General features: G+C 39.3%; 1 protein-coding gene across 9 annotated transcripts; it reads right to left on the bottom strand.

The window, feature by feature from the left end:
- Positions 1-1,577: 1,577 nt before the first annotated feature.
- Positions 1,578-11,046, bottom strand: RAB9A (RAB9A, member RAS oncogene family). 9 transcript variants are annotated; one of them, XM_026062888.1, is made up of 4 exons: positions 10,925-11,046; positions 5,727-5,759; positions 3,902-4,007; positions 1,578-2,677 (listed from the first exon to the last, which is right to left on the bottom strand). In XM_026062888.1, the coding sequence occupies exon 4, from the start codon at positions 2,641-2,643 to the stop codon at positions 2,038-2,040; it is 606 nt and encodes a 201-aa protein (XP_025918673.1). In that variant the 5' UTR covers positions 2,644-2,677; positions 3,902-4,007; positions 5,727-5,759; positions 10,925-11,046; the 3' UTR covers positions 1,578-2,037. The 9 variants fall into 9 exon arrangements, with proteins under 9 accessions (XP_025918673.1, XP_025918677.1, XP_025918671.1 ...); XM_026062892.1 differs by lacking the exon at positions 10,925-11,046 and adding an exon at positions 7,201-7,306; XM_026062886.1 differs by lacking the exon at positions 3,902-4,007.
- Positions 11,047-17,142: the final 6,096 nt, after the last annotated feature.

Raw genomic sequence — 17,142 nt, 5'->3', positions numbered from 1 at the left:
TTCAACCTTACCTCTGCTAATCTGAAGGTTAAAAGAAGCTTTAAGTAGTGTAGTGTAGGTCTACTTTACAAGAACAATTTCATGTCATTGCTTGTTTTGGGCGCTACTAAAATAATCTTAGTTTTTAAAGCTTTTTGTTATCTCAGAGTAAAGTTAAAGACTTTACAGTTAAGATTCTCTTTCCTCACAGATCTTTCAGCCATTGACTACAAATCTAATCTAAATATGACATAAGTAGCAGCTCAGTCTACATCTATCAAGTAGGTAGGTAGGTAAAGCTTAAAAAAATAGCTCTGTTGCAGTATATGTAAAACTGTCAGAATGACATAGACTTAGAAAGTACAGAGTACAAAGATGTCACTTCTAAGCAGAAGCTGATCTATGGAATAAAACAGTCCTGGAGAGGTACAAGTAAGAGTACAATACACCCAGAGCAGAAAAGTATAGTAAGAGCTACAAGAAGAGTTGTTTTGCAAGCTTTACTTTCACAAAATTACACCTGGTACAGAGTCTGAACAGATATGTTAAAACTCTTGTAGTTACTGTATGTTTAAGAAAGCTTTTCCCATGTTAGGAAAAGAAAGTTGCTCTACAGAAAGCAGAGTCTGCGTAGTTTAGTGAATAACATGGCATGTCCTATAGGCCTCCGACTTCTGTCGGAAGTCTACAGTGTGGGTACAGGAATGCCTGTTAGCAGTCAGATTACACATTGAAACAAGAGCACACTGTCAAGTTTGCTATTACAAACACATTGTGAATACTACTATTCTTTTGAGAGCCAACTTTAAACAACTCGTCATACAAGTATTCTACCACTGAACTGCAATGGAGAGCCTCAAATATCTGYATTACTTTATAGAGACTGTCCATTAAATATGGAACTTACTTCTSTTCATCATCCTGTAACAGGTGCAGTAATATTAAAGACACTGGAATTTTTAAATTCAGATCCTACAATGGCAAATTAAATAAGGATCAAATTCAGCTCAAGTGTTAACTACAGGTGTTTACTTACACTAGAGCTAAAAGCTGTCACAATCTGCTATAAGTCAAGAGCTTCCTGAGTTCTCTATGTATTGCCAATCCTTAGTTTCACAGTACAGAGATCACCAATAAACACATYCATAGCTCAGGTGAACACTACCAAGAAGTTTGGAACTTATCTGTAAACTAGCAGTCCTCTTATAAATTTGTCATAACTTGGATTCCCCAAAGAGCTATTAAAAGCTTTCCAAATAAAGCATATATCATCCATAACTAAAATTATTGCAACTTCAGTTATCCAGATTTTTACCTGATTGATCAGAAACATGCTAGAGTAGGACTTAAGGCAGAGACATGTGTTAACTTTAGAAGTCATGAGTATTTTGCATTAAACTGCTGGAAAAATTAGTATGGCTTTAGAATAGTAAGTGAAGGGAAAACAAGCATTAAATATGTAGGAATTTTTTTTTCCTACCTTAAAACCCACGTAAAGTCTAGTGATGTTATACAATTACAGAAGACCTGAAGGAGGATTATATTAACTTATAATTAAAAAAAAAGTCACATTAGAGATTAAGTATGACTCACAGTGAAAGGAATGCAATGAGACTGAAGTTTAATATCTAGCATTGTTATGAAACTGACTTTTAGTGAAACAAAAATGGAATGCTGATTCCATAAAAATATATACACATATATAAAAGTTTCTTTGTATCTGAATTCCAGAACAGTTTCTCCAAAGTAGTGCTTCTAGAACTTTCAAGTTTTAATTATATTCAAAGTATTTATCATTTGATTAACTTGGCAAATTACATTCTTATATTAGTATATTTTTACTTGACATCTTCCTAAACAAAAGATGTCACTAATTCAGTAATGGGTCACTCATGAATGGAAGTTTTTTTTATGTTCCCCTTCGCTCCCCCAAGAAAGCAGCAGAGTATTACAACTTTAATATTAGAGTGGAACCCATTTGTTACTTTATCTACCACATCTTTCCAACCCTCTTATCAAGCAAGCTAGTCAAAAGTAATTTGGCAAAAAAAATTTGAGTCAACAACAAGATGAACTGGGTTTCGGTTTCCGATGAAGGTTTACTGTATCCGTTTGAATAAAGTGATCTGATCTATCTTCAGAGGCTAGAACTCTTCTGACAGCTTCTTCAAAGGCTGCTGCAACGTTAGTGGCATCTTTTGCACTGGTTTCAAAATAGGGATGGTTGCCATTATTCCTGCACCAGGCTTGGGCTTCTTCTGTAGACACTTGCCTTTCATTAATATCAACTTTGTTACCCAGTATCACAAATGGAAAACTTTCAGGCTCCTTGACATCTGCATAATAAATGAATTCTTTCTTCCAGTTGCTTAAGTTCTGGAAACTTTGAGAGTCATCCACACTGAAAGTAAGCAGGCAACAGTCAGAACCTCTATAGAAAGGAGTCCGCAAGCTCCTAAAACGTTCTTGACCGGCTGTGTCCCATATCTGCATTGTAACAAAGTGTCCATCCACTTCTAAATCTTTATTTAAGAACTCCACACCTATTGTATGAAACAGCTGTGCATCAAACTTGTTAGTGACATATCTGTTCATAAGCGAACTCTTCCCAACTCCACCATCTCCTAGCAGTATTACTTTAAGGAGTGATGATTTTGCTGCCATTGTTATGGGAATGRATCCTCCTGGTTTTCTAGACCTGCAAAGATTAAGAAAACTGTTAAAAAGCAGAGTTGTGAAAGAATGAGCAGAAAATTTTAAACATGTGTACACACACAAATATCTAGGAAAGTGTTAATTAAAATCCACCAAGTGTCATGTACAAGAATAGGAGGACTATACTGAATAGGTAAGGTGTAGATATTTATAGTAAGTGTTCTCTTCCATAGACTGCAGTCTGCATGGCAGTAGAAGCAGTACACTGCATGAATTACTGGTCAGTCACTTAAAACACTTGTCCCCATAAATCTGAAGATCTCAAGGGACAGTGTAATCCTCCAGGTTTGCACAGAATAGAGACCAAGTTAGATGAATGCAATGACTCATTTACATTTACTGAAAAAAAAAATCTGTCAAAGAAAGAGGAGTGAGAGGATTTCATAGAGTGCATGCCTTTAACTAGTTACTTCAGCCCCATATTTCATTAGCAAAGTTACTTTTTTAATATATAAAAGTGAAAAAGAAGCTTTAGGAATAAAGCAGGACACTATCGGTTATACTGTAATTATTGCTGCACTTTACTCCAAATTGCAACCAAATAAGGAATTTTAAATCAGCTCCCAAGGAATACAGTAATCTACAGACCAAATGCAAATGCTGTAACTTTACAAGTCATGTGGCTAGCTTGTTTTGTTAGATAGTATCAGTACACAAACATTCAACATTTTACAGCATGCTCCTTGCAAAACAGTGGTGCTGAAGGAAATACTATTACAACTACTACAAAAGCAAATTCACTGCTGCTGCTTTAAATGGTACTAGAGAAAAATGCTAAACACTGAGGCCAAGTCTACACCAACAGTTCAGTTAATAGTTAAACACTTCCCCTAGAATAACTCAAAAAGCTTCAAAGTGCTGGTAAAGAGTCTGGCTGCCAGCAGAGGGATGGTAAATTAGTGGCAACAATGACTTTTTTTTTTTTTTAAACTGTCAGACTTTAGTGTTATGTGATTTCTTCCCCCCCCTTTTTTTTTTTTTTTAAAGTTCATTGGTATTTTTGCCTGCCCAAGGTTTGCCCTCATTACATCAATAATTTTACAGTAATACTGTAAAAATAGAAAAATAAAGTGTTTTAATCCTGGGAGTAAAGCTTCATTCTGAAGAGCCCAAACTTAAGTTTTTGTATGAGAACTGCTGTTTCAGTATCTACCTGATACTGAAAGAGCTCAAATTAATTCAAAGTAGGCTTCTATTAAAATAGTACCTATTTAAAATGGAAACAGGTTGTAAGTAGCYTGGTTCATCTCCTTCTCTGAAGGAAGGAATGTGGTCTTGCTAGTTGTGATTAGTGTTACTGGTATATACATCACCTGCAGAGTATGGTTATAGAATTAATAGCTGATACAAGCTGGCATATGAATCATATGATGTGTGCTGCTGTAGAATCAAGGCCTACATTAAAAACTGAGAATTTCAGGAATTCTTTCATCTCCAGCTTTCCATCGTTGAATATTTGTTAGACATAATCTACCATAAGATGTTTATAAGAAACGCTTTCAAAATATAAGAAACGGTGACTGCTTCCAGTAAAACTTTGTTCAGAACAAGTAARTTTATTCATTCTTGTACTGCATAATCAAAAATAATGTTTATAAATCTTTAATATTTGTACAAAGCTTACATCACAACAGTATTGAAAAAAACACCGCTAAATAGCTACAAGTGGATTGTTTAGTTACCTTTCACAGAGCTCCAGGATAATTCCTATGGCTCATGATATGAGCCCATACCATTTTATATACATGTGAACAACAGCCTTAATACAGGCACTGGACTATTTGCATATGCTTTCCAAGTTTTTGCTGGAAGTCTTTAAAATGCTCCAGTGTCTCCATTTATCTCTTAATTCCTACTATTAGTTAAGGAATAAATTATTTGACCTACTCCATTATATAGTAACAACTTTTTAATAAATAATAAATTATGTGTTTGTGAGAACAGAGGGTACCGAATATTTCACTGTTTTTCCACTTCAGTGGATGGAAAAAATACAATTTCTTTTCCTGTTCTGTTGAAATCACAGCTTCCCTAAAAGACAAAGTGTGAATAAGTAACCGACTTACATTGTTCAGACTGGTACTATGCACTTGTTTCTTCGGCTTCTACAGTTTAAAGAATTGCTCTTAGACTTATAGTTAATACTATGAAATTAGCCATGAAGCCACATTTGAAAAATCACAAGTAAGGAAACTCTGTTAAACAATATCTAGTATTTGTGTGTATCTGGAACCTGAAAAGTTAGCTTATACAATTTAAGCTACATGGAATTTACAGGGAGGTCTAGAAGATTGATGACCACAAAACTACTTTCACTGGACAGACGGTTACTCTGTAAGTCAGCCACATAAAAGCGTGTGCSAGACTAGAACCAAACTGGTGCAACTTTAACACAAAGGCTATAGAAGCAGTCTTCACAGTACTGATAAGTATCTCAATATGATGTTGCAAGCAACATCACTTTTCAGTACATTCAGCTTCCGCAAGTAGAGGCTGTCAGGCTCAGCCAGCACTTCATATTTTTATAAAGTTTTTAGTTTGAAATAAGTAGGATATATGCTCAGTCCTTTAGGCATGTGCTTAGAAGCCTCACCTGAAGCCGCACAGAGGCATATTTAAAGGCAAACTTAAGYGTGTATGTTTTGAAGCAGCATTTATATAACAACAAACAGCTTCTGTTGACTATATAACCAACTCTTACATGTATTAAATCATTTGTGGCCCCATTGACTGATTACATGATTTAGAGTATCTGCAGGATCAGGACAATAGTTTTCAGCACAGTGGGCTGCTGCCTTTTTTTTTTTACCCCCCCCAGCATCTAGAAAGAAGTTATATTTTAAAAAGATTAATTTTTCTAATTAGTTTTCTAAATTATAAAGCCCTAACACTCCAAAGACCAATGAAATAAAACACTTAAGTCACTGCGAGGATTAGTGTAATTCCTCCTGTTATACACTAAGTTCATCCGTATAGCGTTTTTGGGAGAAACACCGTCAACATCTGATACCATATTTGTGAAGATTTATTACCTTAATTGTTCAGTTTAAATCATCATTCAGCATCTGAAAACAAAATGAAAACTTGATTTCTAATCTGCATCTCATTGTTTTAACCAACATCAGGAAATGCAAGACACCATAGAGTTATAGATAAATATTTGTTCCAGTTATTTCTCATTGTGTGATAAACTATTAGCTTAATGCAAAAATAGTCTCAAAATCTAATGCACAAATGAGTCTGTAAACAGAAGATTATTTCCCCTCACATTCCCGTATTATTTGAAACAAGAAATCCAGAACAAACAAGTAAAAAGCAGCCCAACTATGGTCCGTTCTGATAACCATTTCTGAATTTCCTCCTCCAACTTCTATGGAGCCAAGCTCCTAGACCACTGACTTCAGTATTCCTTTAAACACAGGGAACAGTTTCTACTAAAATATCATTTCTAACACTAACATATGCCATCAGCCAAGTAGTAATTTAATTGTCTTCTCACAGAATCTCCTTTTTAAATGGTGAATGGCAAGTCTGAAACATTTCTATTAGCAGTCTGAACATTTGATGGCAAGACTGAAAACAGCACACTGAGTCACTTCAGAAAAATCAGTTCCCATTACAAAAATCTTTGATTTCTAGCCCYTCAAAGCTTAGACAGACAGACTGGACAGGGCAAGTGTTTCTCTGTCTTTATTTTCCTGATTCCATGATGACAGCTTCAAAGCTGCCTGCTCATTTTGAGGACAACTACCTCTTTTAACAGTTAGGTACTGAGGCAACAGAAATAGATTCTTTGTCTAGAAAACCATAGTAGCAACATGCAAACCTAGTCTAGGAATGTCATTTTTACAGTAAAATCATTAAACAGATTTAGGAGGACTTGCTTACACCAGAGAGTGTGAAAGGCTGCAAAAGGATGGTTATGTGCTGAACTCAAGCTTTGTCTACAGAAACGCAGTTAGCCAACAGAGTAATCACACTGTAGCTATGGTGCCAGCAAGGTACAACCTCACTTAAAACTATTACGTCAACAGAGCCAATTGAACCAATTTACAGTTCCACTTTTACTAGAGTGATACAAGGCACAGCAATACACCAGAAAAAAACAAAACAAACAAACAAAAAACCCCGCAGCTTAATTTTTGCAGCAACTCAGTTTGTTTGTTTTTAAATAAACTCCAGAAATTGGCTTTGTTGTAACTGGACCTCTGACTTCCCCCAGTATTACTGAAGAAAGGAAACAGATGTAAGCAACACTTCGAATTCTCAGACTATTGCTTTTCCAGCTGTACCTACTTTCTATCTTTCTAGCTTGGAAACAGGAGGGAAAAAAAAAAACAACACTATTTAATTTGCCATTTTCAGCAAATGGTTGCTACATAAATCACCTGCTATATGAAATCAAGACTAAACCTGAAGTCCTTCTTCAAGATATGTGGTGCTCAGTCCTTGAGGCCATTCTTTAAAGAATTTTCTTAAAATAATAAGCCTTCAGTTATCCATTACCTGCTTAAAACTAAAGATGTTAAGGAGTGCCAGTTGACTTGGAGATAGCAACAAATCCGAGATACGGCAGACTCAGGTTTGTTCCAACTAATCATTCTTATTTCACACTTTCAGCCTACAAGCCTGCTGAAAAAGGACTATCTTTGTCAAACATTTAAGAAGAAACACTGTATTTCAAAATATAAAATCTTTTTACTGACAAGTACTCACAATTAGCAGTTCCATAACACTGACAATATTTCATAACCTCCTATCAATTCTCAAATTTACACATTAAACACATTTTTATCAGCTTTGAAGCTTATTCACAGTTTTCTTTACTAAGTCATCTTCATCTGTTAAGCCACAGGTATCAGACGTTAATAGCTTAGAAAAAGGACACCAACATTTCAAATATTTCTTCTGGAAAAAAATACTTTCCCTGTGATAACAGTATTGATTTACTCTCTCATAAATCATTTTTTCTTAAAGATAACTTTTTTCCATATTAAAGTGATAAATATTGTCAAATGCTTCAAGTTGTTTCCTGTGGGTTGTTGGTTGCAGTAGCTCATCACATAATGACACAAACTGCTTCTCTGTAAAATATCTGAAAATCACAAGAACTAGCAGAGTTGCAACAGTAGGGGCAGAATCCAGAGCTATTCAAGTGTTGAAAACTATTCTTCACTCAATGTTAGTGTGGTTTTTACATCCCCTAGCCCTCAATTACTACAGCATATTTATACTTATCAACTACAGCAGTTCTGCAAGTTTCCACAAAGCTGAGAAGAAAGGACAGAAGCAAATTTACCCCTTCTTCCTCTACTCAGGCCATTGTTCATGTATTTAGAATAAATTCGCCCATGAAGCACAACAACTGTTATAGTGTTTAAGAAGCCATGTTTGACCTTAAAATGCATTGTTTTTAAAATAAAAGGGGGAACATACAGAAATTAAGTCAAAATGCTATATGTTATGTACTTTTGAATGCATCAAACTTGTATACAATGCACCCTCAAAACTGACCTTCCCTCCATAGGGGACCTACTTAAGAGCCATGTTTTAGGAATACTCCTTTACTAATGGCCTGACATATTCATCAGTGGCATATTTCTCAAAAAACCTGGAAGCTCATTAATCACATGGCTTGACCTATTGAGATTCCAGTATCTTGTAAGTCTTCCTTCTTTTATATATGATTCTGCTACTGCACAACTCTGAAAGTAGTTTGGGTGTTGGATAAGTTTTGATTAATTTGATGACAGGTTATGAGGGACTCCCTCCCCAATCTTTCTTCCTTCCGAATTGTCTCTAGCTCCAACTAGACTACACACACCTTATTTAACATGGGAATACCGCTAAATTTTATAAGTATTTGTAATACAAACAATTCAAACTAGACTGACACAATAAAAAAAATACAAAGATCAACAGAATACACTGATAAAGTTACACTTCCACTTTCCCATTACAACTCCATGCACACTGTTCCACCACACAGGGGCAAGACTGGCAGTTAGGGAGATTCCCCCCCAAGCAACAAAGTGTTGTTGTCTCTCATATGTATAACCAAAAAAAAAAAAAAACCTCATAAAGAAACTCAAAAATTTTAAGTCCTATATAGTTTAGTCCTATATAGTTCAGTGCTCTAGTTCAAACTGTTGCCCATGGTCCTTCTCAGGACCATGCAGGAAACAGCAGCCAAAAGCATGAATTCCTTAAGTCTGCATAGCCCCTGAATCATGAAACTGTCCCAGTGTCTATTGCCAGATCACTCTACTTATCAGAACTCACATCTAACCACAAAACTCAATCAGCAAAACTTCTCAGRAGAAATACATGCATTTATATCTCCACTAATTTAATCTTGCAGAGACCTGGCCTTCGCATTCCATATCTTGTTTCCTACTTTCAAGCAGAATGAGCAAACTCCGTTGCTTATTTTTTCTGATTTAACTAGTTTAGGTCTCTCAGCAGCTCCCAGCTGAATATCTCCCAACTGAAATATTCTATTGTTTTCAGCCAACTCCAAAATATCTTTAGGTGCTGCTGGTCTTGGTCCAACCTTTATTTCTAAGAATTCGTGAGACCACGTTAATTGACATTCTCCTTGCAACCCACTTTTCTGTTACTGCTTCCACCCTCTCAGTCTCATCAAGCAGTTATTTCTSCTGCTATGTGCCAATCTTTTTCCCTTACACTAGTTTCCTCTTTCCTCCAGGGACTCTCAGCAGTAGAAGCCTGTATTGGTCAGGCTACATTGTGAATTCATATTCCTTCCAATATAACTATGTTACCAAACCCCATCCTTGAGAAAGCAAACGAGTTAATCAGTACTAGGCCAACAGACAGTCTATGCTGTAGAGAATTAAGAAAGAAAAAAGAAAAAAGAAAAAAAAAGAACAGTATATAAAAAAAGAATTAAAGCATTTAACATGCTTTTTTGTTGGAAAGTTCTTATTGTGAAATATTTATGTAAAGTTTCAGTTTTAAAGAGCCAAGAGATCTGTTTCTCACAAGTTATTAAATTGAAAATAAATACAGCTTGAAAAATCAAATACCTTGTTTGATCCTCAGCAATTTTTTCACATATTTTAAGAAAATTGATGGATCATTTGAGCACTCAGAAGTGAAACACACACAACCAGAGATCAGCCTAAATTCTTTAATCCTCCCTATTTTTAACTTAATGGAAAAAAAGCTTTATTAAAGTTATGATAACAAACAGAACTCAATGCAACCTGAAAGATGACAAGAGAGGAAAAAAAAATTTCACTATAAATTTCACTTGTAACAGGGACATAGATGCAGTAAAATTTAAATTCCAAAATAAAAAATTGCCAAGGAGTTCCCTACTAGCCCACCCCACCCAAGTTAATAGAACTCGGTGCTCCCCATGTATGTAGTTATATGGAATCTTGCTAGAGATAGCATTAAGATATCACAAGAAAACTAATTTAAAAAGCTGTTACTTTTGTAACAGTCTGTTTTTCATTCACTTACTTTACAGAAGTAACATTTAACATGAAATCTAGCACTGATGTGAAAGACTGAACAATGCTGACCTACTGCTTTTGGTTCTCGGGCCATCACAAAATGGAAGTTTGTATAGCCATCTACCGTGACCAGAAGAGCAACCGGCTGCCGCAAACAGCAGAGCTAATTCACGCCGCCTGCTCAGAGAACTAACAGCACGTTAACTTCACCATTCAGGGTCCCCTGGGAACACGCAAGGACTCCTTCAGCGGACAGCAACCGCAAAAGGCAGTACCGGGATCTCCTTGGTTTAATCTGAAGGATGCCAAAGACGCAGGTACGACACCGGGTTTCACCTGCGCAGACCGGAGGTCCTGATCTCGGGCGCGGGGGCAGCGCCGCGGAGACCGATCATGCGCCAGCCGAGAAGCCAGCTGGGGCTGCCCCTCCGGCGAGGTGAGGCGAGGCGAGGCGAGGCGAGGCGAGGCACGGCTCGCCCGGTCACGGGATCCCCGATCACGCCACCTTTCCCCGCAGCGCGCACCAAGCTCGGGCGGGCGCAAGAGGGGGGCGACAAAGCCCCGCCCGCCTCGCGCGCCCCCGCGGCCGGCAGGGCAGGAGCGCGTCCGCGGCGCGGCACCTCTCCCCGCGACACCGGCCCCGCCGCCCCACGCACCTGCCGGCGGAAAGGAGGGGACGCGGACCGCCGGAGGGAGGGAGGAAGGACGGACGGACGGACGGACGGACCCGCCACACCGGCCGATACCTGCCCGCGGGGTGGAGACTGCCGCCGGTCCCGAGCCGGGGCTGCGCCGCTGCCCGAAGCCGCGACCACTGCCGGCCGCCGGGGAAGGAAGAAACAACATGGCGGAGCGGGCGGGGGAGGGGGGGCGGGGTCACGTGGGCCGAGCCCGCCCCGTCTGCCCCTCCCACCCGGGGGCGGGGAGGGGGTGTGGCTCTGCGCCCCGCCCAGGCGGGACGCGTTGGGGGCGGGGCCGTTGTGGCCGTTGGGACCGCGCAGCGCCGAGCACCGCGGGCCGCGGCGGCGGGCGGGCTGTGCCGGGAGCGGGGGGGGCCGGCAGAGCTGCCCCCCGCTGCCCYGGCCCCGCGTCCTCACGCTGCTGCCCGCAGCCGGGCACCGGCGCCAGGGGCCGGGCGCGGGCCGGCGCTGTGGTGGCACCGCAGCGCGGGGCGCCCTTTCGGTGCGGGAGGGGAATAAATACTTACCGCGCTTTAAAGCAGAACATGGGGGCCAGGGTGAGACAAACACACAGGGCCGCAACAAGCGAGCTTCTCGCAAACCGAGGATTCCCTCTGGGATGTTCTTAATAAAGCTTATTATCTAACTGTACTCATTTTTTGACACGTTTATTGAAAGTAAACACTCGGGAGAGATGTGTACTGAGGAAAGCTCCTCTTCCTGGCAAGTGTTTAGCATAAACGTCTCGGGGCTGGGAATTCCCGTGGGAGTCCCCGTTTAGAATAAGTAGAATAAAACAAATGTCCCCTGTAAGTAGGGAAAAAACAGAATGGGATATTTTTGTTCATCCACCTGTTCATGACCAGAAAAAAACTTTTGGTCTTAGTAAGCTGCTATGGGGCACTTAGTATCAATACGCTGATGTAATAATATGATACAATATATTGATAGTAGGTATCAATGCATGGCGATACTTCTGAGTTATTACACTATTGTGTAATATTTAAAAAAAAATCATTTTTCTGTTGCAAGAAGATACGACTTTTTTGCTCTAGAAAGCTCTGAATTATGCTTTAAAATTGCACCTTTATATATTAGTGGCAGTTGAGAGTTGTTTATTAATAGTAGTAGTATTAGTGTTGTCTGCACCAGAGGCCCACAGAGGCAGATTCATGATTGCAGGGCAGCTTCACTTTACTGCCAGAGAGATTTAAATATAGGTATCAATGAAAGAACTAAATAAAATCTTGAAGGGTGCTATTCAAAAGGAGTATTTAGTCAAACACTTTTTTTTCTGTAATCATTCAGAAAAGGCCAACCTGACCGTAAGTTTCAGCAATATTACAAGAAATAAATCTAAAGGGACTGGTGATAGAATATTTTCTGCGTTCCTACAACACCTTAGAAGGTTAGGGCAAAATGTAAATAAAACCAAAAAAAGCATTTATTTAAAGAGGTTTCCACATCATCGACAGGAATGGGTGATTATAGACTTAAGGGAAAAGTATTTGAAGCATACCAGCCCGCTCTAACAGACTTCACATGCAGTAAGGGAGATGCAGCTGGACTGACTTTACCATTTGCACAATCATCTCTTTTTGGATCAGATTTACAACATGGCCTAAGGAGTGGAAAACAAGATTCCAGTATTAGCAAAAGGAAATGTCTCCTACTGACAAGAGCAAGATAATTAAAAGGCAGTCCATGCTAGAGGCAAATCTGGTGATAGGAGACCCATTCTTATTTAACAAAGCTGGACTTTAAAAATTCGTCAGTACTTTTTTCTTGGGATCAGAATTTATCCAATGCTGAAGTTATGAGGAAGTGCTGGGGGTAGAAAATGGCGTAGTTAAATTATGATGATTCTAAGACATAAGTTCTGATCATTTATGGTATTATTATGTGATTTGAAAAGAAAAAAAAATCTGTAGTTARAAGTGGAGGAAATAATTATTTTGCATTAGTATCTTTTGGGATGAAGCTACTTTTTTTTTTTTTTTTCTTGAGACAACACTTGTTCTCAGAACCTGGGCACATTTAGGGAGATTTTAAAATTCTAGTTAGAAACAAAATTCTTCCTCAACTTATGTGACAAGATTTATCTTTATTTCTTTTATATTGGAACAGTAATTAAAAAAAAGGAACATGGCATAATCATGGCCTGTTATGACTATGATTTTGTAAAGGTATTAATGGAGTTACTCTTATGGTTAAAATTAAGCATATGGATGCATGCTTGAGGATCAGGGACTGAAACTGCTTTTTGCATCTCTTCCACCCTATTATTAACATATATAACAAAACAAATAGTTGCTGTAGAAGAAGGAAAAATTCAAGAATGAATTATGTCCTTGATGGGCCTGTAACTGTGCACCTGAAGTAGACCTGCCAGTTCTTAGGAACAGATGGAAAAACACCCAGCTAAGCACTGTTTTGAAACGTGTACACCAAAATCATTCTGATTTTAGATTGCACCGATGATGCCCCTGCCTCAGGCCTGCTCCAGCTGTGCAGCTGGCTGGCCCCGGACTGGCCCCAGTGCTGTGTGGGGCCAGGCAGGAGAGCACGAGGGCCGCTGCCGCCTCGGGATCCCCTTGTGCACGGGGCCGCGTTTTGGCTCCAGCCTTTGCCCAGGGGCTGCCTGTGCCATGCAGCCTCCTCYGCACACCCTGACCCCCCTCGGCCCAGCCTCGCTGCTGCAGGCTCCTCTGGTGATCACCGACTCCAGGCTAGTCCTGGCTATTGCCGGCGGGATGGCTCTGCTATTCTTTGGGCACCGGGGCACTGCGGCCCTTTTTGCTGGACGCACGGCCCCAGTCTGCCTTGTCACCCTCGGGCTGCTGGCCCACCTCCCTGTGCGAGCGACCCGCGCCTGCTGCTGCCTCACGGGCGTATGCATCAGGAAGCTGATTTTGGACCTTAAGGATTTTATTCCCATAGTGGTATTCATGAATAGATAATTGTTTTGATGTCACATGGGCTAGCAAATAGCTTGGAGTAACATCCCAGTGGCAAATAAAGGACATTTTTTTTGTGTGTGTGTAAGAGAAAGTTCTGTATCAGCAGAGCTTGTGAATAATGCTTTTTACCATCCGTAGCTGGCAAGGAGACTTTGTCCCATCCTGGCAAGTGATGACATGGCCTCAATAAAACATAACTTTGTCACCTCCTGGCTGAATTACAGCGGTACAAAATAAGGGGATATGAAGTCATCTGCCTTTATTGCTCTGCTAATACCAGAATACAGCAAGCAAGTCCCCAAGCAATCCAAGAAATTATCAAAGTGCTCTTGTTTCTTTCCTTGTCTTAAGGCACTCAATGAACTGGGCCATTACAAAAGATTTCCTGAAGGACTGTGATTCAACAAATTTGCTTCTCAGCCCCAGGCTAATAGTGTTACCAGGTAAATTTTCTTTGTTCCTGAAAACAAGTGGCTCTTTTTTTGTTTGAAGAGATGCAGTTCTTGTCTTCAATAACAAATGTACATAGCACAGCAGACTGAAATGAATACATTTTAAATAAACAGCACAACTTTCCTTTGGCTAGGAAAGGAAGAAAGAGATATAAACCACAAATGGCAGCAGAATATTCCCCTGAAAAGTGCTATAGTAAAATAGTTGTGAGGGAGCTATAAGAGGCCCTTAATAGAATGGAATGCAATGGATCTTGCAATGAAACTCTTGGAACCAGCAGGAGTTTTGTCATTAAATGTTAAGGAAGCAATATCAAGTCCTATTTATTAATAAAATCCTTCTCAGCATAATATCTTTGCTTTTACATTAAAAATTGGGTGAAATTAATTGTGAATTTAGCTATAATCATCCTAAGCCACATAGTAAAAGTCTTGCAGCTGTAAGCTGCTTAAGCTTTGAGTACAATCTACATCTAAAACCTTACTAATAAATCATAGGATTCAGGAAGTAGCTGTGTGCAAATTTACAGCCAGTGTTTCTGGAAAATCCCAGTGAAGACAAAGATGCCCTTAAGCCTTACCCTGCATACTCTGGAGTACCTCTRATGTCACCCTGCTGCTTTGTGGAGTAGCACCACAGATATGCTAAACAGCATATCAAAAAAAATTGTCTCTGCTTTAAAAAGTTAAGAAATTTTTCCCATCAGGAACAAATGTAAAAAGGAAGTCTTCAACACACAAAAAGAATTTTTTGAAAGTTTTCCTTTTATTTTTGCTTCTGGAGTCTGACACTTCCTGTATTCCAGTTATCTGGTCCCTCATGCTGACGTGTACTCTGTGTAGTTGCAAGTTGACATTTTAGAGCCATTTTGAGCCAAGGCATAYAGTCTTATCCAGTCAAACATTACAAGCCTGCTCTGTTACACAGTCTAGGTAGGAACAATATAACCTATTGACAAACCGCAGCAGGAGCAGTACTTTGCATAGTGAAACTAAGACTACACCTTTTTAAATAACAGCAGAAAGTCTATATGATTTGAATGATTGTCTCTCACACTTGGCATGGCACATCTGTAGTGCATTCAGATACACAGTGACACGACAGATGACATCTGCTTTCTAGGAAACAGGCTTGGATACAAACACAGATGGAAAAATGGCTACAGTGGTGATGAACTGAGTTAGGTGAAAAAAATAGCGTAAGATAAGATGATCAAGAAGGTAATACAATAATCAATGGTTTCATATACAGTTTTACCAACTGTTAAATGAAGTTGTGAGCAGCACATTTGTGAACATGAACTAGGCATAAGGTGAAACTGAATCTGGACAAGTTTCTTCATCAGCACTGGAGCTAATAAAGCCTGGTTTCCTACAGATTTGGGGCCTGACCATACTTGCAATGACCTCTGTTCACTCCCCCCCTGCCCAATACATTCTGTTAATTTCTGCCACCATTCCCAGATCTCTTCCCTATCCCAAACTACTATCTGGGCAAGAAGCAGCATATTCTGTGCCTGGCTTTAAGGTCATACCAACAACCCAGAAACTATGTGTGTGTGGATTAGGGATTAGCATCTTAAACAGAATAGGTAGCTCTAAGGGCTCTGACTATTTCAGTAAGAGTGTAAATTCCTTTTGTTGTCATGATTATTGAATTTCACAAAATTTACAGAAACACCCTCATCTTTTAATGTCTATCCTTGTAACAAGACTAGTTAAAGACAGCTATTGGTTCAATTGTTATTGGGAAGGAAGGCAATGGAGGAATGCCTGCTCATGTCTTATTACCATAGAAAACCACTTAAAAATTCTGAATTTAGAATTACAAAACTACTGAGAACTCACCGTAAGAGTACTAACTGCTGTCAATTCCAAACAGGTGAAAGAAAGTTTAAAGGACAGTTGCAAAGGCGGCATGGTTAAAATTGATTTGGCTATGTAGTTACTCACAATTGTTTCTCTACTGTGAACAGCGACTGCAGTTGTTGGTAACTGGATATTGTTATTCCCCAGTCTTAGGAGAAAGGACTRGAAGTGAAAGGACTGGAAAGTTAACCCTTCCGCTGCTGCTGCAGGAACAGTTCACCCAGATCAGCACTGAGGCAAATGTGTTCAATGATCTAGAAAATTTCAGCATAGACCCTGTTTATTCTTTAACTGCTCAGTAAATAGAGCTCTGTAGAAAACCTCAGTTGTGTTGGAGCGTACAGCTTAGCGCTGTACATTTAGCGATGGCAGTTTAAAAGAAAATGATGTTTCGCATTATGTCACAACTATAGTCAGTATTAGGACTACCGATTTTACTTCTGAAATATATTCTGTCTCTTAAAAAGGCTGTCCATTTCTTTTAACATTTCCCTTCTCTAGGACAAAACTTGGATGAGCTGTACATTACTGGAATGGCTTCAAAACCATCTGCAGGCAGAAATTATGAGTGTCCGCTGTTCATAGCTAAAATAAAGTGTCTTGCTACACAATGTTCTTATATAGTGCTGTACTAATGTACATCTCTCAATAGGACCATGACCTCCAAAGTGACAGCACAGAAGTCTGTGCTTACTGTGAACCATTGAAGTGTTTTGTTTTCTTATGGTTTTATTAAAAGCTAAATATGATATTTTGCACAGAATTCCACATAAACAAACAGGACTCCTTAAAGGCATCAATTCCAGCACATCTGTAAGTGTTGGAAAGGCCAGATATTAACTGACTGGTTACACCTTTGAATACTGAGGGTCTGTCCTAATGCTTCAATATTTGTTTTACATTAGCTCAATTCAATTAAAATATTTAATTTTCACATGATAAAATCTGAGTAATGCCACAGCCAATGACTTTGCTGAAGGTATTCACACTGCTAGCTTCAAAG

This window comes from Apteryx rowi, unplaced genomic scaffold, assembly GCF_003343035.1.
Source record: "Apteryx rowi isolate R43461 unplaced genomic scaffold, aptRow1 scaffold_196, whole genome shotgun sequence".
Taxonomy (NCBI): Eukaryota; Metazoa; Chordata; class Aves; order Apterygiformes; family Apterygidae; genus Apteryx; species Apteryx rowi.
This window is presented reverse-complemented; position numbering and strand designations above follow the sequence as displayed.